The following is a 22340-nucleotide window of genomic DNA, read 5'->3' as shown; positions in this document are numbered from 1 at the left end:
ACATTCTTCCTCTTCAAATAGCCATCCAATACCCTTTGAATGCTGCAAATAAATGCGCCTCTGTATTACCCCCAGACAGAATAGTTTAACCTGCTTTTAGAACATTCATGCCACCAATTACAAGATTCCCTTCCGCAAATGTTTCCTTTTAACAACATCAAAAGAATGCTGGATGATGATACTGTGATGATACTGCTCCTTTAACAAGGTTATGCTGTCCTTAGTTTTATTTTTTTCAGAGAGATACAGACTCCAAAAAGTTTAAGTTGAAGGGATTTTGTGCCAGGCAGCATCTGAGGAGCAGGAGAATTGACGTTTCGGGGTTTATGCCAGAAAAGTTGATTCTCCTGCTCCTCGGATGCTGCCTGGCCTGCTGTGTTTTTCCAGCACCACATTTTTCAACTCTGGTACTCCAGCATCTGCAGTCCTCACTTTCTCCGGGTTTTTGGGTTTTTGGGCCAGTTTGATTCTAGCTAACAGATACTGCTTCTGGCAACAGGCTTTCAAGTCTTTGAAAAAGAATACTTGTACACAATGAAAGGGGAGTGGCCAGTTCTCCCAGCTCAGCTTTTCTCTGGTTTAGTTTGGTTTTTAGCAGAAGTGTTTGGAAGCTGTTGGACCCAAAGAAGCAGGTCCATACTGGTACTCTCTCTCTCTGACCTCTCTCCTGTAAGACTCTGTGTTTGATTTTACCTTTTGTGCAAGGGGTGTTTATGGGGATGGTTGCAAGTATTGGGAACAGCAACATTAAGTTGGGATAATCTGTTGGTTTACACATAGATTAAGTTATTCTGTATTCTGTTCCCTTTTGATTCATTCGGTAATCTTGTAAAGAAATTCTGTTTTGCTTAAAACTAAGTGGTTTAACCAGCTGCACCCCTCCTGGAATATCTGTGTTACACCTGCTTTACATAACCAGCAAAGTTAGGATCTGGGTCACTTTCTTGAAATGTTTTCAGGGGGGCTGGCCTGGTCCATAACAATACAACAAGTTGGTTGTTGAGCGTCTCAGTAGGTGAATCCTGTGTCATGGTGGCACAGTGGTTAGCACTGCTGCCTCACAGCGTCAGAGACCCGGGTTCAATTCCCACCTCAGGCAACTGTCTCTGTGGAGTTTGCACATTGCGTGGGTTTCCTCCTACAGTCCAAAGATCTGCAGGTTAGGTGAATTGGCCACGCTAAATTGCCCATAGTGTTCGGTGGAGGGGAATGGGTCTGGGTGGCTTGCTCTTCAGAGGGTCGGTGTGGACTTGTTGGGCCAAAGGGCCTGTTTCCACACTGTAAGTAATCTAATTTAATATGCTCAGTCCTGGTTATCCATTGATTCGCTACCCTAGATCTGTGGAATTGTGAGGTCAGACCAACATGCCAACTTTTTCTCATTGACTCATCCTCATGTGTACAACAAGGATTTGGTGTGACTATTTCTGGGAGCATTCTAAACCTAAACCCTGCAGTAAGTCTTAGATCTGCCTTTCTTTCTGCTTCCAAGACAGCACAGTCCATTTTACCACAAAGGATTAATAGTAGATTTATAACTGAACAACTTGCTGTCCGTTAGCTTATTGCTGAAGGCCCAGGCAACCATGGCATTATGTTGCTTACCATCTTTCCAGAAGAAAACATCATTCTGAAATGATGTAATTCCTATCGCGCCCAACACGTCAGCATATGTGGTCTTCTTAATTTCCTGAAGTTCTCCGGCTGTAAACATTCTAGAAGATAATGTTATGGGGCTTGCCAAACAGCATTCATTTTAATTGTCCCTGACACAATACAATGCTCATGCCTTTCCAGTCCCCTGTTTGAGGCCCTCTTCTCCAGTGGATCTGAGCGATTTGTATAGATGTGCAATGTTAAGAACTTTTCATGATTACATCTCATATGTATCTGTACAAACATTCAAGCTGTGTTTGTAGATAACTCTTACAGTTCCTGCAAAAGCTTCTTCACTCAAACACAGTTCCCATACCAGCTCTCCTTTCTGAAAGAAACATTCTTTCATGGGGTGTGTACATCAGTGGCTAGACCAACCCATCCCCAACTGCCTTTGAGAAGGTGATGGTGAGATACCATCTCAAACTTCTGCAGTTCATGCTGTGTAGGTGCACCCACAGTGCCCTCTGGAAGTGAGTTCCAGGATTTTGACCCTGTAACAGTACAGCTACAGCAACATATTGTTGGAGGGGAACTTGCAAGTGGTGTTGTTTCCATGTATCTGTTGCCCTTGTCCTCCAAGATGGTAGACATGAAGGGTTTAGAAATTGCTATTGTCCTACTTATAAAATGCTACTCTTTCAAGGTAGAGTAACAGGTATAACAGGAAATAAATACAATTAAAAGCTGCAAAGAAAATGTCCAATAGTCTTTAGGGAAAGAATTATACAGTCACTTAACACAGGCCCTTGTCAAAATGTCATTTCTACATTTTACAATGAAAGATTTTTACACAGTGATTCTTCTATAACAAATGGTTGTGTCCTTGTGAAACCCCGTGCTATAGAAAAATCACACTTTAGAAACAGCGCTTAAAGTGCCAACACACATTTTAAAAGTACACGCTGTAGAAAAGAGTGATAACAGAATGACTCGCATTCCTTAAAGGATTGAATACTTCAGAAGTTTTACAGATTAAAAAAGAAAGACTAACAACTCATTTCTATTGGAACAAAAGAATGCCCAAATAATCGCTCCATTTCATTATAAAGCTGCCCATCTCCTGGGCTTCACATCTGCAGGACCATTAAGAGTTAGCCGAGACTGCTACAGTGAGTTCAAGTGACACTATGTGGGTCATCAGAAGGTTTTTCAGTACTTCCCAAAGCTCTCAGACTGATCTTCAAATGGAAAAAAAAACATGTGACTTTTGCTCACCCATTCTTGGTGTTTTCAAACCAGAATCGATCACCGTCTCGGATGCGTTCAAACTGTTCTTTTATAAGCTTGGGAAATAGTCGGTCAGAGACCCCATTACTTTCCAGAAAGATTCCAACCAGCAATTCCAGTTTAGAAATGTCATTATTGTACATGGCTGCTAACTCGTCAAAGAGCTAGATTATGGGAGAGACAATATATCAATTAGAATCAAGTTCCTACTGTGCAGGACAGAGAACATTAGAGTTTGCACCAACCTTCTCCCACTAAAGAGTATCCCACCCAAACTCTGCTTTGCCATGGCTAACCCACCGAGCTTGCACATCCCTAGACACTATGGGGTGATTTGACGCGGCCAATCTATCTAACCTGCACATCTTTGGATTGTGGGAGGAAACTGGAGCACCCGGAGGAAACCCACGCAGACACGGGGAGAATGTGGCAAACTCCACACGGAAAGTCGCCCGAGGCTGAAATCGAAAGGCCAATTGGCTGCCAGGTTCTGATGAGACAGAATCCATTATCAAAGTCTGCAATTCGTCGTGACATTCACTGGAGTCAGCTTTAACAAGCCAATTGGCTTGCGATCCATTGAGTCTTCTCAGTGGTGTAGGCGTGGAGTCAGTCAGCACTGAACAATCCCACTCCCACATTTGGGCTGCAAGTTGGGGAGCTGTGACCATTGACTTCATTTTGTTAGTTAAATGATCCCACCTTTGGGGACCTGCGCACTGGTGGTCAGCCACTTCTGTTTCAGGAACCCAGATGAAGAGACCCAGTTTTCATTGTGCAGTGTGAGTGAACGAGTCACCATAGTCTTACCAAACCATAGGGCTGCTCTCTCATTAGAAAGAGATGACTGGTGGTGATTTAACCTGAGGGCCACCATACCTCAGGTGAGGGGAGAGGTTGAGAAGGAGAGTCCTTCATGGTAACCTCAGGCAGTGATGGGAATTGAACCCACACTGCTGGCACCACACTGCGTCGCAAACCAACCATCCAGCCCTCTGAGCTAAACTGACCCCATTATCACTGCCGGTGCAGAAAGTGGGAGTTAGCCAAAACAGGGGTAAATCAAAACGTCTGGAGCTCAGTTGGCTGGATAGCTGGTTTGTGATGCAGACTGACACCAACTGCGCAGGTTTGCCTCCCAGGCTGGGCGAGGTCACCAGGAAGGTCCAACATTCTCAACCTCACTCCTTGCCTGAGGCATTGTGATCATCAGGTTAAACTCACCACCTGGTGCACCTCTGACAGCACAGCCCTCTGGATTGCGTTGACTCGATCTAAATCCAACTCCAGTTTTGCAAGTTTGTGAAGTATAGGAACAAGGAAGCTCAACAAAATCTTTGTCAATTACTGTCTTGGCCTTAGGATGGAGCCCATTGTGGGTTCTAAACTATAGTGGTGGGTAGAAAGATTTGCCAGAAGGTACTAGTGATATGAAAATTCTATTAGTTGGAGAGAAAGGAAACAAGGAGACTTCCCATTAATGCAGTTTAAACAGTCACTCTAATAGATGTGTTCAAAATTCTGAGCAGTTTTGATGGAGTAAATTGGGAGAAATTATTTCCATAGTTTGGTCTGTTGGAAACAAGATACAAAATTGACACAAAAGAACCAGACGGGAGATAGAAGTATTTCATGCTGTGGGTGGTGATGATTGGAAATATGCTGTCTAAAAAGGCAGTGGAGGCAGTTTCAATACCAGAAGGCAAGTTGCTGCTTCCTTGAAAACTAACAAAACAAATGTGGGGCTAGGATAAAAGAGAAGGGGAATGCAACTAATTTGTTAGCTCTTTCAAAGGGCTGGCAGAGGCAGGATTGTTTGATTGGCGAAACATTTCAAGATAGCGGACGGATGGCAAGGAAAGATGTTTTGAGGTCATCGCAATGATTGACTTGGCCCATACTTTTCAAATTGATCTTTTAATGCCAGGATATTGTTAACAATTGGCAGGTTGAAAGATAGTTACAGCGTTCTTATTTTCTCACTGCCTAACTTGTGGCAACATCTTGTTTCATTCCTCTTTTCAAAGCAGTTGCCAAACCTGTGGCTTCTCACTGTGAAGCTGAGGGTTGATACTTGACCAGTTAGTAACTGGCTGAAGATCAAATATTCTTCGTGCTTGATTGTAACTTGGAAGGCCGCTGTCTCTCCCCCGTTGGATGTCAAGAGCCACCAAGTCTGACCTTGTGAACCTCAGTGGCCCATACATGAAGTCTGCAAAATATAAAGGCTATAGTCAAGAGAATGGTATGCTATTTCAACCAGCCAGTTGACAGTTGTAGAACAGCAGGAGTTAATGTTGTTCCTATACTAGTATCTTACAGCATCAAAAAATAGGAAGGATAAATATTAGACTTCATCAGATGTCTATTAGGAGTAAGAGGTTGGCTAGGAAAAGGGTAAGTGCACTCTTGGACAAAAAAAAGCAATTTATGTGTACAGCCAGAGGAAATGAGTGAGGTCCTTAATGAGTACTTTACACCAATATTCACCAAGGAGAAGGACATGGATGATAGTAAATTTAGGGAGGAGTAATTGACATTCTAGGGCATGTCAATTTTAATAAGGCGGTGGAATTGGGCATCTTGAAAAACATTAAGGTAGATAAATCCTCAAGGCCTGATGGAATCTATCCCAAGAGACCGAGTAAAACAAGGGAAGAGATGGCTGGGGCTTTGGCCCAGATCTTTGCATTCTTTTTATCCATAGACAAGGTCCGAGGAGACATGTAAAAAGCCAATGTTGTTCCTTCGATTGGAGGGCAGCGGACATAATCCAGAAAATTATAGGTCGGTGAGCCTTCCATCAGTGGCAGAGAAATTATTGGAGAAAATTCTTAGGGACATGATTTACTCACATTTGGAAAAGAATGGACTTATAAGGGATAGTCAGCATGGCTTTGTGCAGGGGAGGTATTGCCTCGTAAATTTAAGCGATTTCTTTCGAGTAAGTGACAACATAGTTGATGAAGGTAGGACAATGGGTATTGTTTACATGGACTTTACAAAAGTATTTAACTAGTTCCTTCATGGCAGGCTGATCTAGTAGGTTAAGACACATGGGATCAACAGTGAGTTGGTAAGTTGGATACAAAATTGGCTTGGTCATAGAAGACATAGGGATGTACAGCACGGAAACAGACCCTTCAGTCCAACTTGTCCATGCCGACAAGATATCCCAACCCAATGTAGTCACACCTGCCAGCACCTGGCCCACATCCCTCCAAACCCTTCCTATTCATTTACCCGTCCAGACATCTTTTACATTTGCAATTGTACCAGCCTCCACCACTTCCTCTGGCACGTACCACCCTCTGCTTGAAAAAGTTGCCACTTAGGTCTCTTTGATATCTTCCCCCTCTCACCCTAAACCTATGCCCACTAAGTTTTGGACTCCCCCACCCCAGGGAAAAGACTTTGTCTATTTATCCTATCCATGCCCCTCATGATTTTATAAACCTCTATAAGGTCCCCCCTCAGCCTCCATCACTCCAGGAAAAACAGCCCCAGCATATTCAACCTCTCCTTATATCTCAAATCCTCCAACCCTGACTACATCCTTGTAAGTCTTTTCTGAACCCTTCCATGTTTCACAACATCTCTCCAATAGGAAGGAGACCAGATATTGCACACAATATTCCATGTGGCGTAACCAATGTCCTGTACAGCCGCAACATGACCTCCCAACTCCTGTACTCAATACTCTGACCAATTAAAGAAAGCATACCAAACGCCTTCTTCACTATCCTATCTACCTGCTACTCCACTTTCAAGGAGTGATGATCCTGCACTCTGAGGTCTCTTTGGTCAACCACACTCCACAGAACCTTACTATTAAGTGTATAAGTCCTGCTAAGATTTACTTTCCCAAAATGCAGTATCTCACATTTATCTAAATTAGTGGACAGCGAAGAGGGTTACCACAGATTACAACAGGATCTGGACCAGATGGGCCAATGGGCTGAGAAGTGGCAAATGGAATTTAATTCAGATAAATGCAAGGTGCTGCATTTTGGGAAACCAAATACTCTATGACTCCAAATTAAACTCCATCTGCCACTTCTCAGCTCATTGGCCTATCTGATCAAGATCCCATTGTAATCAGAGATAACCTGCTTCACTGTCGAATACACCTCCAAATTTTGATGTCTTCTGCAAACTTACTAACTGTACCTCTTATGCTCACACCCAAATCATTTATATAAATGATGAAAAGTAGTGGACCCAGCACCGATCCTTGTGGCACTCCATTGGTCACAGGCCTCCAGTCTGAAAAACATCTCTCCACCACCACTGAGCCAGTTCTGTATCCAAATAGGTAGTTCTCCCTATATTCCATGACTTGCTAACCAGTCTCCCATGGAAAACCTTGTCAAATGCCTAACTGAAGTCCATATAGATCACATCTATCACTCTGCCCTCATCAATCCTCTTTGTTACTTCTTCAAAAAAACTCAATCAAGTTTGTGAGACAGGATTTCCCACGTACAAAGTCATATTGACTATCCCTAATCAGTCCTTGCCTTTCCAAATACATGTACATTCTGTCCCTCGGGATTCCCTCCAACAAGTGGTGTTAGGCAAGGATCAGTGTTGGAAGCTCTGCTGTTTATAATACGTATAAATGATTTGGATGAAAATATGGGGTGTCTGAAGAGTAAGTTTGCAGACAATATGAAAATTGGTGGAGTTGTGGATAGTGAAGAAGGTTGTCAAAGGACATAACAGGATATAGATGAGTAGGAAAATTGGGTGGAGAAATAGCAGGTGGAGTTTAATCTGGACAAATGTGAGGTGATGGATTTTGGGAAATCAAATGCAAGAACAGAATATACAGGAAATGGCAGGACCTTAGGAAAATTGATATACAGACTGATCTTGGGGTGCAAGTCCATAGATCCCTGAAAGTGACAACACAAATGAATAAGGCTGTAAAGGCAGTGTCGGCATGCTTGCCTTTATTGGTTAGGACATTAACTATAAAAGTTGGCAAATCATGCTGCATCAGCATAAAACTTCAATTAGATCACATTTGAAATATTGTGTGCAGTTCTGGTCACCACTCTATTGGAAGGATGTGGAGGCTTTGGAGAGAGTGCAAAAGAGGTTTACCAGGATGCTTCCCCGATTGGAGTGTATTGGTTACTAGGAGAGGTTGAATAAACCGAGGTTGTTTTTGCTGAAGCATCAGAGGCTGAGGTGGCAAAACAATAGAAGTACATAAAATTATCAGAGGCACAGAAGGGGGCATCTTCAGGGTGGCTGGGGTGGAAATATCAAAAGCTAGGAGGCATAATGTTAAAGTGAGAGGGGGAAAGCTTAATGCTTTAAGGTGAAAGGACAGAAGTTTGAAGGAGATGTGTGCAGCAAGTTTTTTTTAATGCGAGGATGGAAGGTGTCTGGAAGGCATTCCCGGAGGAGATGGCAGAAGCAGACACACTAAGAACATTTAAGAGCTATTTAAATAGGCACGTGAATCAGCAGGGAATAGAGCAATACAGACTATATGAAGGCAGACTGGATTAATTTAGAATGGAATCATGGTTGGCACAGACAAGGTGGGCCGAAGGGCCTGTCCTTGTGCTTACTGTACCATGAATTAACATTAACATGGAATGTTCAACTTCCCAAATATATGACACAAAGTGAATGCATAAAAGGGAAGGAAAGTTTTGAAGTGAATTTAAGTTGTGTGCCATTGGCATCAGATATGGTTAAATAATCAGATTTTTAAATAAACACAGAAAGTGTCACTGATTATTGCTCCAATGTCATGCCCATTGCTTTAAGAATTTATTGTGACTGATTTGAGCAGACAACAGTTTCAATCATTACACTCACTGATTACTACTTGATGATTCTGGGGTAGGAGTATAAGGGAATGATGAAGTTATAATATTTTCATTTCCTTGAGGTGCATTTTAAACTAATATTTAACCTTTTCCATTCCCATTCAAAGTGAAATGATTTAACGTTTCATTTGAAAACATCATAGGGTTTCCTGGTGAAGCTCTTTAATGTGCTTTGTCCCAAGAAGGCAAGCACAGCTCCTTAATGTAGCAGCTAATAGTCCAATATTCAGTTGCTGTTGCAATCAATATACATTCTGTTTACTAATGATAAAAAAAAATGCCGGACCAAGGTTGCATGACCCAAAAGATTCTAGTGTAAATCTTCCACTTTTTTCAAACTCTTAATGGATCTATGGTAGCTTTATGGTAGTTTCAGAAATTTCACCACAGTCAGCTTTTTTAAAATACTTTCTCAAAGACTGTGTTTTTTTTACCTCTTAGATCTGACACCACAATATTGTCTTCTCGTTCTGCTATTTGCGAAGCCATGCCCATAATCAACTCATTTACCTTCTGTGGTTTTTCGAAATGTAGAATCTAGCAACAGGTAAACAACAAAACTTGCAAATAAATGTGCGAATAAATCAACCAACAAAGATCAAATGCAACAAATAAACATCCTTAAAAGTAGGTGAACAGTTGTGAAAATATGTGAGTAGTATATTTTGGGTTGCATGTTGGTAGAAACAGATAGTGGAAGATTATTTTCTGCTCTAATCCGACCCACATTAGCACAAAACAAAGGGGTTGCTTTTGTTCACTAATTATCCTGTTCATTAATTATTTGCAAACTGTGGGAATTGTTGGTAAGGCAATTCCATAAAGCCAACTCCCAATTGCCATTAGGGTAGCTGGTCTCAACAGAGTTTGCTTGGCCAATTCAGACAGTTGTTTAGAGTCAACATCATTACTGTGGGTGTGAAGGGTAATAAGGGTACCAGGTTTCCCGTCCCAAAAGGCATCAGAGAGTCAGTTGATTAATACAGAAGTGTTGTGATCGGTTTTAGATTAAGATTCCCTACTGTGTGGAAACAGGGCCTACGGCCCAACAAGTCCACACCAACCCTCCAAAGAGCAACCCACCCCTCTCTAACTAATGCACCTAACACTACGGATAATTTAGCATGGCCAATACACCTGACCTGCACATCTTTGGACTGTGGGAGGAAACCCACACTGACATGGGGAGAACATGCAAACTCCACATAGTCAGTCGCCCAAGGCTGGAATCAAACCTAGGACCCTGGTGCTGTGAGGCAGCAGTGCTAACCACTGCACCACCGTGCTGCCCGAAACAAGTCGAGGTGCCTCCGAGATTTACTGGTATTGATTTTTATTCCAGATTCAATTAAATTAATTTAAGTTTTGTATTTGCCATATTGGGATGTGAGCTCATGGCCCAACACTATTACTCCAGTTCTCAGGATCCCAAGTTCAGTAACATAACTTCCGTACTGCTGTACACACACAATAATGGCTTGTTTAAGAACATCAAGATCTCATCGAGATGATAGGCAACATCTTAGAACTTTGCAGTGGGCAAGAATGAAAAATGAGCTCTGAAGTCACGATCAGAAATGACAGTATTCTCACAAGAGAAGGCCTGGATTTCAAAGTGTCAAAGCCCATCCTTCCAAACGTATCCCAAAATTTTTTTTAAATCATGTAATTATACAAGATTATAATTTATGGGTAGCGATAATGTCACTGGACTCTTTATCCATAGGCCCCCCCATACAAATAATTTGGAGTCATGATGTTAGGGCTGCCCATGGCTAAAGCAACATAAAGCAGCTGGAAAAGTGGTTCTCAGTTGATATAAAATGGCTGGGGAAGATATTTAGCTGAAATAGCAGCTTGCTATTTGAAACCTGTGGTTTCAAATCAATGTATAAGTTCGAGTATTCAAGGTAACGAGATACAGATAACACAAAGGGTCCTCTGAAAGTATACAATGGGATTTGTTACACAAAACTGATGTAGACGCTTGTGCAGAGAACTATGGTGGAGCTACCCTTAGTAACACATTGTATGGCATAGCAAAGCATAGTCATGTCAAGCCATGTACTGGATAAAGTAATATAACAAAGAATAGCCACCTATCAAATATCAAACTGGAGTTTTAAATATACAGCCATTATGGGATATAACTGAAAGTTCAGTTGAAGGCGGATTGAGAGATACCTTCTTATCAGCAAGGGAGTGCTGTCTGGAATGTTGTTGAACAAGACATACAGGCATTGTGAAAGCCCAAGGATAACTGAGAAGGGAGTCCTTTAAACAATATAGATCATGGGATGACCTAAAGCTGTCGAAAGACTGATCATGCAGTCACATGACTAACCTGATTGGATGTGCATGTAATCAGTTGATAATAATACTAATTTTTGTAACAGCCAAAGGCAGGCTAAAAGTAGATTTAAAGAAAGTGTATGTTTCCCTTTTTTTCAATGAAGACGTTCCTGGACTGCCAGAAGGTTTCTCCTCACTGGCATAAAACAACAAACCTCTTTGACAACAAAGTGGGCCTGAGTGTCAAGTGATTCATTCAGTCAATCCATCCCCAAACACTTTGGCAATTGGTAGAATGTAGATCCAATTAATAAATTTAATTAATAAAACTCTGAAGCTGAACGCAGGACTCAGTCAAAAAGAGTAGCTTTGAATTGAAAAGTGCGGTGCTGGAAAAGCACAGCCAGTCAGGCAGCACCTCAGGAGCAGGAGGGTCGACATTTCGGGCATAAGCCCTTCATCAGGAATTGGGCTTATGCCCAAAATGTCAACCCTCCTGCTCCTCGGATGCTGCCTGACCTGCTGTGCTTTTCCAGCGCCACACGTTTCGACTCTGACTCTCCAGTGTCTGCAGTAGTCATTTCTTTTCTAACAGTAGCTTTGAAACTAGTATTGGTGACCATAAAAACCTATTGAATTTGTTTGTCTAGGGAAGGCAATATGTTGTCCTTAACTGGTCTGACCTACATGTATATGACCACTAGGCACCCACAAAGTGCTTTATAAACAATGAAATACTTGTATAGCGTAGTCATTGTGGTGCTGTAGGAAATGGGTAAATTTTCTGAGCAGAGCAAGCTCCCATGAACATTTAGGAGGTAGTGACTGGATAAATCTGTTTTCATTGAAACTATTGACTGAGTGATAAATGTTGGCTTGGAGACTTTGAAAACACCTGTTTTGCTGCAGAATACTTGAAACATTCTTCTGTTTCGCTACAAAATATTTGTTAATATGCCTTTGACATCTGCTAGAGGAGGCAGACTGTGCCTGAGTTTAGTGTCTCATTCAGCAATTTCAACAGATTGGTATTCGGCCAGTACTGTACTGCAGTGTCAGCCTTTGTGGATTATTTCACACAGCAGTGCTTTGGAGGTTCCATGTCGGACTATGATGGACAAGGTCAGAAGTCACATGATGCCAGGTTATAGTGCAACAGGTACCTGACGAAGGAGCAGCGCTCCGAAAGTTTGCAATTTCAAATAAACCTGTTGGACTATAAACTGGTGTCGTGTGACTTCTGACCTAGTTCACATATCAACACATTGTATTCCATCTGTTTCATGGTAATTTTACAGTATCACTCCTCAGATATGCAGACTTACAAAATTCAACTTCACAATTTGTCAGGGTTGAATTTAATGTCACACCATTCTGTGACCGCTCTGTTACCATACCTCTCTATTCCAGAAGTTATTACACACTCGAAGTGCTGGCATTTCTCCAACATTACTTGAAAAACTTTGAAACTGGCAGTCTTTGTTCCTGGAAAAGTCAAATAAAAGCTGGTATTGGCATCACAGTAAATTTCAAAGCAGTTTATGCAACTCACTTATATATGACATGAAAAGAACTGGAATTTAGGAACTTCTGTATGATGAAATTAGACTAAAACCTTTTTTTTTGCCATTCTGGGAGTATATGGTACAGTGAAAATGCATTTAACAACTAAACATGGTTAAAGGCAAAGGTGCTGTTGTCCTAGTCGCTCATTACAGAGAGACAGCTGGTGATGGTTTAATCTGAAGGTCACCATGCCTCAGATATGGGGAGAGGCTGAGAAGGAGAGTCCTTCAGAATAAGCTCAGCCACTGCCCGATGCAGGAGTTTAACCCAGACTGTTAGCATTACACTGCTCTCCAAACCAGCCATTTCAGCCAACTGAACTAATCAACCCCTAAACTAAACATAGTAATTAATCTCTGTCAACACTTCTACAACAGAGATAGGCATGAAGAATGTCCAAAACTGTTTCACAGATAATCAAATTATTTTTGAGGTTTCATTTCTGTTCTTTGATTAGATTAGATTCCCTACAGTGTGGAAACAGGCCCTTTGGCCCACACCGACCCTCCAAAGAGTCGCCCACCCAGACCCATTTCCCTCTGACTAATGCACCTAACACTCTGTGCAATTTAGCATGGCCAATTCACCTAACCTGCTCATCTTTGGACTGTGGGAGGAAAACCCATGCAGACACAGGGAGAATGTGCAAACTCCACACAGACAGTCACCCAAGGCTAGAATCGAACCTGGGACCATGGTACTGTGAGGCAGCAGTGCTAACCACTGAGCTACCATGCCACCCTTTACAGAAATGTAGACACAATGTTACTACCACACCAAAGTTACTGAAATATGTTTTGGTGAAGTTGGCTGAGGAACCCGCAATGATTAAGACTCTAAAAGAACTCCAAAACACATCAAAGGATCTTTTACAACACAAACTGAGAGAAAACAGACCCCTGGCTTAATATCTCATTGGTGCATTCTATTTTCTTTTGTACTGCACTGAAATGGCATCTTACGTTGAGGTGATTAAGTTCTACAGCAGAGTGTGAGACCACTTAAGAAGCATAATCAACTCGATTGGACTATTGTGAGAGATCACAGACTTTTATACCATCAAACTGATACTTGACCTTAAATAATTTCTATATTACTGACACAAATTAAATTTAGAGTTCTGTCATAGTGGATGAAATGCACTGGGCCACCTGTAAAAATACAGAGAAACATTAAATTTTCTTCTTTATCACCTCATGTAGACACCTGGTGGAACCAAGGAGTTGATTATTCGGATAGCAGCTGACTGAAATTCGGGTGAGATACCAGGATCGACCTGCTTCTTATAGCCTGAAACACAGATGGAAAAAGTAAAGGTGTTAGTCATTACTTCCTAAAAATGTATGGGATTTAAAAAAAACAAATTGCCCCAATTCACTGGAGTTACCATGCAACCATAAACCATACTGACCATCATATTTGCTTCCATTCTGTCCAATGAAGGCTGGCAGCCACTCATAAAATACAATATTCTGCACAAGATAAGGAAACAGTGTCAACCAGGTGGTCTTCAATGTAACAGCACATCCTCAGCACGATCTGTTTGTTGTGAGATAAGCGCGTACTATAAAAATGGAATTTCACCTTACTCGATGACTTTGCATTAGAGTTTGAAGAAATTAAATACCATGCAGTCCCGTCTGTTCCAAAAAGATGAAAATGACACACAATCGCATCTTACCTTTCAGACTAAAATGAGATTTGCTGATATGATTTTTAGTTGAATAGAGATAGATCACACTCAAATCAAACTGCCCTGAAGATAATCTAATCACCGCAGTCTAACAGTCTGAGAATTGGTTCCAATGAGAACATGATGTGGATCTGCTATAGGAAATTTAAATGTTCAATCAGGCCAAGAAAGTGCTGCTGATTTTTATCATTTATGTTATCTTGTAGCATCTGTCTTGCATCTCAAATAGATTAGCGTCAATGCTATCACTTCCTCAGTATTATTTGTCTGAAACCAAAACTATTCCTACAGTCTTAAGGACCCTTCCCGAAGGCACATTTGGAGCTGAGGAAGCTGGACGGTGGGTGGAACACCTGATTTATTTAGGGGAGGAAAGCACAAGGACATGTTTGCTGTCCCACAAATGCAAATGATGCCTTTAAATGGGAAATTAATGCCAGTCATGTTCACTTATGGGCTCCAAACTGGCAGGCATCCTTCAAAAGCATTTAGTGTCTCATCAAGGGATCCATATCTGAGAGGGGTCCATTGAGAACCAACATTCTGCACTTGGCCATTGTTTCCCTCCCCACTCTCCCCATCCTGCCTGTGACCACTCACATGTGACCTGGTCTCTCACTGATATAACAGCTGCCATTAGTGATGCCTTGTGCAATGGATGATATGTTATTGCCCAGCAACTATCAATGGGTGGCATGTCCACTCTTGGGGCTGGTCCTTGATTGCTGGCTAGGCCGGCTGTTGGCCACTTAAATTGCTTCTCTCATCAGGTGATGAATCTGTGGAATTCACTAGCCCAGAGTGTGGTGAATCCCAGGACCTTGAATAAATTTAAAGATGTTGTGGAGATGGCGATGTTGGACCGGGGTGGACAAAGTTAAAAATCACACAACATCAGGTTATAGTCCAACAGGGTTACTTGGAAGCACTAGCTTTCGGAGCACTGCTCCTTCATCAGGACAGCTACCTGATAAAGGAGCAGCACTCTGAAAGCTAGTACTTCCAAATAAACCTGTTAGACTATACCTGGTGTTGTGTTGTGATTTTTAAACTAAATTTAAAGAGATAGACAAATTTTTCAAGTTTAAAGGGCTATAGAAAGCAGGCAGGAAAGTGAAGGTGAGGTCGGGATGAGATCAGCCACGATCATATCGAATGGTCTATCTCAAGGGGCTGAACTGCCTGCTCCAGCTCCTAGTTCTGATCTGATGTTCTTAAATACTTGGCTGGGATTTAACATAGAAGGCCTTCCCTCAAAGAGGTAATGCAGGTTCTTAACAGTTCTCCACCTAGCAAACAAGACCCCAGTTGCCTGGACTCATACAATTAATTTATAATTCCATAGGGAGATTGGGCTAGACAGAGTTCCACTGAAATATATCCCTGTAACAATAGATTACATATCCCTTTAACTCGGGAATTAAGGCAAATTAATTGTTTTCAGAATGTCAGCCCATTTTGGTTGCTATTCTATTGTATATTAAGGGATTGAAATTTCACATACACAAGATGTAAGACAGAGATTGTTGTGGTATTGTCCTGATTGCTGTTATCCGCATCTCACAGTTTCCGTTACCTCTACAGGTATGTGTTTCAGAGCGAAGGGATTTGTGATGCTGCCACCTATTCTCCTTTGTCAATTCTTTGTCCAGGGTCTACCTGTGGTAGGATAGACTCTGTTGGACTACAGAGTCTTCAGAGAAGAGACATTGCTCTTCAGTAACAGGGTGGTTTATTGCATGACAGCAATACGTACAACTGACAATTAAGTTAGACATTATTACTTGGACTCTCAGGAACTATACAAAACACAACTTCTTCCTATGAAGGTTAGGATAAAACCTCCTGTCTCTGCCCATAAACTGTGAGTGGCATCCACAAAATAACTGGAGCTCAATGTAACATGAACATGAACTATTTCAGAAGCATTATCTTGTACAACAAAACTGAGTGCAAATTAATGTTGCAAGTAAGTTAATGGACACTGACAGTTTGGTTAATATCTCACTCTAGTATGAAGCAAAGTTGCTTTTAAAACTGAACAAAATAATACATTTTAAATCCAATCTTATTCAAAGAAGTCCAAATCATTCAGTACCAAGCTAAACTAATATGTGTTATAATCACAATGAAGGTGCCTATTTTCTTTACAGCAAAGGATGGTTTTTAAAAGTTTCTTTTTTCACAAAACAAAACTTCTATTGGTATGCTCCTCTAAATAACAACATTGAAGATGCTTGACACCATCCAAGACAAAGCAGCCCACTTGATTGGCACTACATCCACAAACATCAACTCCCTCCACCACCGACGCTCAGTAGCAGCAGTGTACATTATCCACAAGATGCATTGCAGAAATTCACCAAGTCAGCAGCATCTTCCAAACCCACGATATTTCCATCCGGAAGGACAATGGCTGCAGTTATGGGAACATCACAATGGGCAAATTATCCTCCAAGTCATTGATGATCCTGACTTGGAAATATATCACTGTTCCATCAGTTTTGCAGGGTTGAAATTATGGAATTCTCTCCATAATGGCATTATGGGTCTACTTACACCACATGGACTGCAGCAGTGCAAGAAATCAGATCATTACCACCTTTTCAAGGACAGCTAGGCCCGGTCAATGATGACAACATCCTGTGAATTAATTTTAAACTTCAAAATTAAGCCCAGCAAGGAATCCTGGCCTTGAAGTGAAGCCCAGTGCGGACTCCTGGCTTCAGGTGAAGCCTAGTGAGGACTCCTGGAATCAAGGTGAAGCCTAGAGAGGATTCCTGGCCTTGAAGTGAAGGCTAGCACAGACTCCTGGCCTTGAGGTGAAGCCTAATGTGGACAACTGGCCTTGAGGGGAAGCCTAGCATAGACTCCTGGCCTTAAGGTGAAGCCTAGCATGGACTCCTGGCCTTGAGGTGAAGTCTAGCATGGACTCCTGGCCTTGAAGTGAAGGTTAGCATGGACTCCTCGCCTTGAGGTGAAGGTTAGCATGGACTCCTGACCTCAAGGTGAAGCCTAGTGTGGATTCCTAGCCTTGAAACATAGAATCCCTACAGTGTAGAAACAGGCCGTTCAGCCCAACAAGTCCACACTGACCTTCCAAAGAGTAACACATCCAGACCCATTCCCCTACTCTACATTTACCCTTGACTAGTGCACCTAACCTGAATGCTATGGGCAGTTTAGCATGGCCAATTCACTTATCCTGCATATCTTTGGATTGTGGGAGGAAACCAGAGCAGAAACGGGGAGAATGCGCCAACCCCACACAGACAGTCGTCCGAGGCTGGAATCGAAGCCAGGCCACTGGTGCTGTGAGGCAGCAGTGCTAACCACTGAGCCACGATGCCGCCTGAGGTGGATCTTAGCAAGGACTCATCTGTTCTATCTGCTTTATCTTTCTCTTTCTCTGCTTTAGAAGGATTGTAATGCTTTATTTCTTTATTTTTCAAATTTATACTGAAGATTTTGTACCTCGGCACCTCTGCACCTAAGACAGGGCCAGAAATGGTGACTTTGTACACCTTTCACTGCAACCTTGTGCTTGAGTACATGTGCTAATAAAACCTAATTCGCATTGAAAATGAGCCACAAGAATACAAATTAGCAGCACCTCTGTAGTTGTAAGTTACCTGGAAAATGGCAATGACTTGCTTTCGAGCTCTCTGGAATAACTCTTCATCCGAGTAATTGGGATTTTTATCTTTAAACCAGCGAGCCAAATAATTGTGATATCGCAACCAGACGATGCTTTCCGCCTGGAGAAAGGGACTTTCATTTGCTCGTGCATTTCCAAAATCTTTCAGAAAATAACACAAAAAGAAATGTTGTGAAGAATAGGCAGAACTTTATCACTAATTTCTTTCCCATCAACAACGAGTCTTTCGTCTTAGATTTTATTAAACCTTATCCAGATGTTGTAAAGTCATGGAGGTGAACAGCACGGAAACAGACCCTTCGATTCAACTAGTCCATGCCGATCAGATATCCTAAATTAATCTAGTGCCATTTGCCAGCACTTAGCCCATATCCCTCTAAACCCCTCCTGTTCATATATCCATCCTTTTAAATGTTGTAACTGCACCAGCCTCCACCACTCCCGATGGCAACTTTTTCACATACATGTACCACCCGTATGTGAAAAAGTTGCCCCTTAGGTCCCTTTTATATCTTTCCCCTCTCACCCTAAACCTATGCCTTTTAGTTTTGGGCTCCCCTACCATGGAGCAAAGACCTTGACTATTCACCTTATCGATGTCCCTCATGATTTTATCAACCTCCATAAGGTCACCCCTCAGCCTCCTACGTTCCAGGGAAAGAGGTCCCAGCCTATCCTGCTTCGCCTTACAATTCACACCTTCCAGTCTTGGCAACATCCTTGTCTATGTTTTTTTGCACTCTGTCCAGTTTAAAAGTCAACCAGACTTCATATATTCATATATTCTGCAACTGGATCCCAATGGTGAAGTAGTTCTTGAGTGGGTGTTTATTTAAAACATTTATTTCCAGGAAATGGGTGTCACTGGCTCAGTCAGTATTATTTATCCCCAAGTTTCTCAGAGAGCAGTTATGAGTCAACTACATTGCTGTGGGAGTCACATGTTAGAGGCAAAAAAAAATGGGGACACCAAACGTAGGGAATGGTTCGCCGAGCATCTCAGCCAGGCCTGCGGGGCCTAACCAGACCTCCCAGTCACCGTTCATTTCAATTCCCCTTCCCACTCCCTTTCTGACATGACCATTCTTGGCCTCCTCCAATGCCACAATTAACCACACTGAAAACTGGAGGAACAACACCTCATTTTCAACATGGGCAGCCTACACTTCCCTTCACCTCCCTTCACTTCACCCTGCTCCCTGCCCAGCCCCTCCCCTCTCTTCCACTCCTCTCTGCCACCAACCGGATTCATCCCTCCCATTGACCAACAAGGTCGTACCCTCTACCTGTCTTCACCTATCCCCATTTCACCACTCTGCCCCTGTCAGCTCCCGTAGGTTCAACAAATTTATTTATAAAAGAAATGAGAATGAAAATGAATTTAAAAACCCAGATGACTCACCTAGTGCTCTTTGGCAACCCTACCTGGTGGCCCTATGCATCTGTCTAAGTGGCCTTTTATTGCTGTGTGGGTGATGCTGAATGGGTGAAATTCATCTGGGACATAGTGCATCACTGATTTTGACCATTCCAATATTAATATACAAACATACAAATTAAGAGCAGGAGGAGGCCATTCAGCCCTTGACCCTGCTCCCCATACACCCACCCCCGGTCCTGAAGAAGGGTTATACACAAAACATCGACTTCCCCGCCTCTTGATGCTGCCTGGCTTGCTGTGTTCTTCCAGCCTCCTGCTTGTTTACCTTGGGAGTCACACACATTGCCCAGACTAGGTTAAGACAGCAGCTTCCTGCCCTAAAGGGCATTAGTGAACCAGATGGATTTTTCCTGATAATTGTCAAAGGATCCATGGTCATCATTAGATGCTTAATTCCAGATATTTGTTGAATTCAAATTCCACCATCTGCCATGGCAGGAGTTGAACCCAGGTCCCACAGTCATTACTTGGGTCTCTAGGATTAATTGTCTAGCGATAATGTCACAAGGCCATCACCTTCCCCTTAACAGTGCTGGAATTTCTGTCTCCCCCACCACCGACAATTCCACCCCTCCCCCCCCCACATCACAGAATTATAGAATTGTTACTCTACAGGGTGCTGATATTCAGTCTACTGTGTCAGCACCAGCTCATTAAATGAGCCAATGTCCTGTTTTTACCCATACCCTTGCACATTATTTTTATCCAAATAACTATCCAATGCCCTCTTGAATGTCTCAATGGAACCTGCCTCCACTATACTTCCAGGTATATTCCATACCCTAACTACTCACTCATTAAAAAGGTTTCTCTTCATTTCACTCTTGCTTGTCTTGCAGATCATGTTAAATCTAAGCCCTCTTATTCTTGCTCATTTGATGAATTGAAACCGTTTCTCCCTGTTTACTCTATCTGGCCCATTCATGATTTTCGTCCACAGTCTTCTCCCACCTCTAATAATCTGCAAATTAAGACCATGCAACACCTGGTATCATTTCCTGTAAAGAAAAATAGGAAATGCAAACAGATATCGGGTATGAACCCGAGTATTTTACTGAGGAATCGAACTAGTTACCGTAAAGTCCCTGAAGTCCAGCCTTTTTGGCGACAGGATCTGCCATTTTCCACAAACGAATCAACCCAGTACTTGGCCTCGGTAACAAACCGCCTGAGGAAGTGTCCAAAAGCCCATCAGAAAACGTACGCAGGGCATCACTCCAAGAATGGGATGACCCATAGATGGAGCTTCCATCAATCCATGTAGTGACATGGTTTACCTGAAAAAAAAACCAGCGATGAGACGGATGTCAGTTAATGATAATAATAACTAGTTACATTTATATAGCTCCTTTATCATTCATACTTAACGCTGCTTCACAGGAGCATTACGAATTAAAGTATCACATTGAGCTACATGATGAGCTAGGTGAAAGTGGGTACTGCAGATGCTGGAGATTCGAGTCAAGATTAGAGTGGTGCTGGAAAAGCACAGCAGGTCAGGCAGCATCCGAGGAACAGGAAAATTTCCTGCTTTTCCAGCTCCACTCTAATCTTGACTACATGATGAGATGTTGGGACAAAAGACCAAAGGCTTGATCAAAACGTATACACCTTTTAAGGTGTGCTTTTGGAGTGCAACACAAGATGCAGAGGTGGAGGGAGTACATTCCTGAGCTTGGAGCACAGGCAACTGAAGGCACACCATCAATAGTTGGGTGCTTTATAATTGTGGACACTCAAGAGGAGGGCAGAAATGTTGGAAGATTGTCGGGCTGGAGGGTTTTATAGATATAGAGAGTATTAAGGCCCGAGAGGGACTTGAAATCAACAAAGAAAATTTTAGAATCAAGCTGGCTTTGCACTCTAATCTCTAGATGAACACAATATCTCTGACCCAGAGGAAAAAGTGCTACCAATTGAGACATAGCTGAATTATGTATAATCTGGTCAAAAGGAATTAGAGCTAATTCCAGTAGGGTTGAATTTGTAGATTATGTCAACTTTTGGTCACTAATCCAAACGCAAGAGAGACATTAATGCACTGAAAGGTAATGATAGTAATGAGCATGGAATCATAGTCATACTGCACAGAAACAGACCCTTCGGCCCAACTCGTTCATGCCAACCAGGTTTCCCAAATTAAACGAGTCCCATTTTCCTGCGTTTGGCCCATATCCCTCTAAACCTTTCCTATTCAAGCACCTACCTAAATGTCTCTTAAATGTTGTAATTGTACCCACTTCTACCACTTCCTCTGGCAACTTGTTCCATGTACAAACTACCTTCTGCGTGAAAAAGTTGCTACTCTGCTCCCTTTTAAGTCTTTCCGCTCTCACCTTAAACCTATGCCCTCTAGTTTTGGACTTGCCTCCCCGAGGGAAAAGGCCTTAGCTATTCACCTTATCTGTGCCCCTCATGATTTTATAAATCACTATAAAGGTTAGTGTAAGACTTCAGAGTTATAACTGAAAACTAATGAAACCTGGTCCCTTTAGCATTGAAAGGGGATAACTACACCAAGATCTTACAGACTGGCAGACAGGACAGCACATCGCATACAAAGGCTGAGTTAAAACATGACTTCCAAGTAAACTACAACAGAAGGAGATGTGGGTTGAAATCCTGGCACCTGTTTCCTAACAGCCTGTCAGTGGACCTACAGCATGTAGAATGCAGAGACTCAACAAGGTGGCTTCACCACGACCTTCTCAAGGGCAGTTCAGATAGGCATTAAATGCTGGTCGAGTGAGCAACACCCGTATCCTATGACAAAATAAATTTTGTAAAAAGTTCAAATAGCAAAAATGTCAAGACAGAATGAGGATGATTGTAGGATGTGTGAGGGCAGCAAAAATTATATTGATTATTTAGGGTGCAATGGGATGACGCATGTGATTATTTTTCTTAAATTGATATATATGGAATAATGAGCCTTCCTCATGCCCGATTAATGTG

The 22340-nt window shown here is 42.2% G+C and overlaps 1 protein-coding gene across 2 annotated transcripts in view; it reads right to left on the bottom strand.

Moving 5' to 3' along the window:
- LOC140458457 (dual oxidase 1-like) overlaps positions 1–22340 on the bottom strand; it is a 118650-nt gene that overhangs the window by 66181 nt on the left and 30129 nt on the right. For both annotated transcript variants that reach the window (XM_072553062.1, XM_072553063.1), the window contains 9 exons: positions 20461–20662; positions 17919–18085; positions 14005–14065; positions 13787–13883; positions 12425–12512; positions 9170–9272; positions 4926–5098; positions 2875–3050; positions 1606–1715 (listed from right to left, as the gene is read on the bottom strand). In XM_072553062.1, coding sequence (XP_072409163.1) covers positions 1606–1715; positions 2875–3050; positions 4926–5098; positions 9170–9272; positions 12425–12512; positions 13787–13883; positions 14005–14065; positions 17919–18085; positions 20461–20662 — 1177 coding nt within the window. The remainder of the gene's footprint in view (positions 1–1605; positions 1716–2874; positions 3051–4925; positions 5099–9169; positions 9273–12424; positions 12513–13786; positions 13884–14004; positions 14066–17918; positions 18086–20460; positions 20663–22340) is intronic.

This window comes from Chiloscyllium punctatum, chromosome 33 (assembly GCF_047496795.1).
Source record: "Chiloscyllium punctatum isolate Juve2018m chromosome 33, sChiPun1.3, whole genome shotgun sequence".
NCBI classification, from domain to species: domain Eukaryota; kingdom Metazoa; phylum Chordata; class Chondrichthyes; order Orectolobiformes; family Hemiscylliidae; genus Chiloscyllium; species Chiloscyllium punctatum.
The sequence above is the reverse complement of the archived record's forward strand: the minus strand, read 5'-3'. Positions and strand labels throughout refer to the sequence as shown.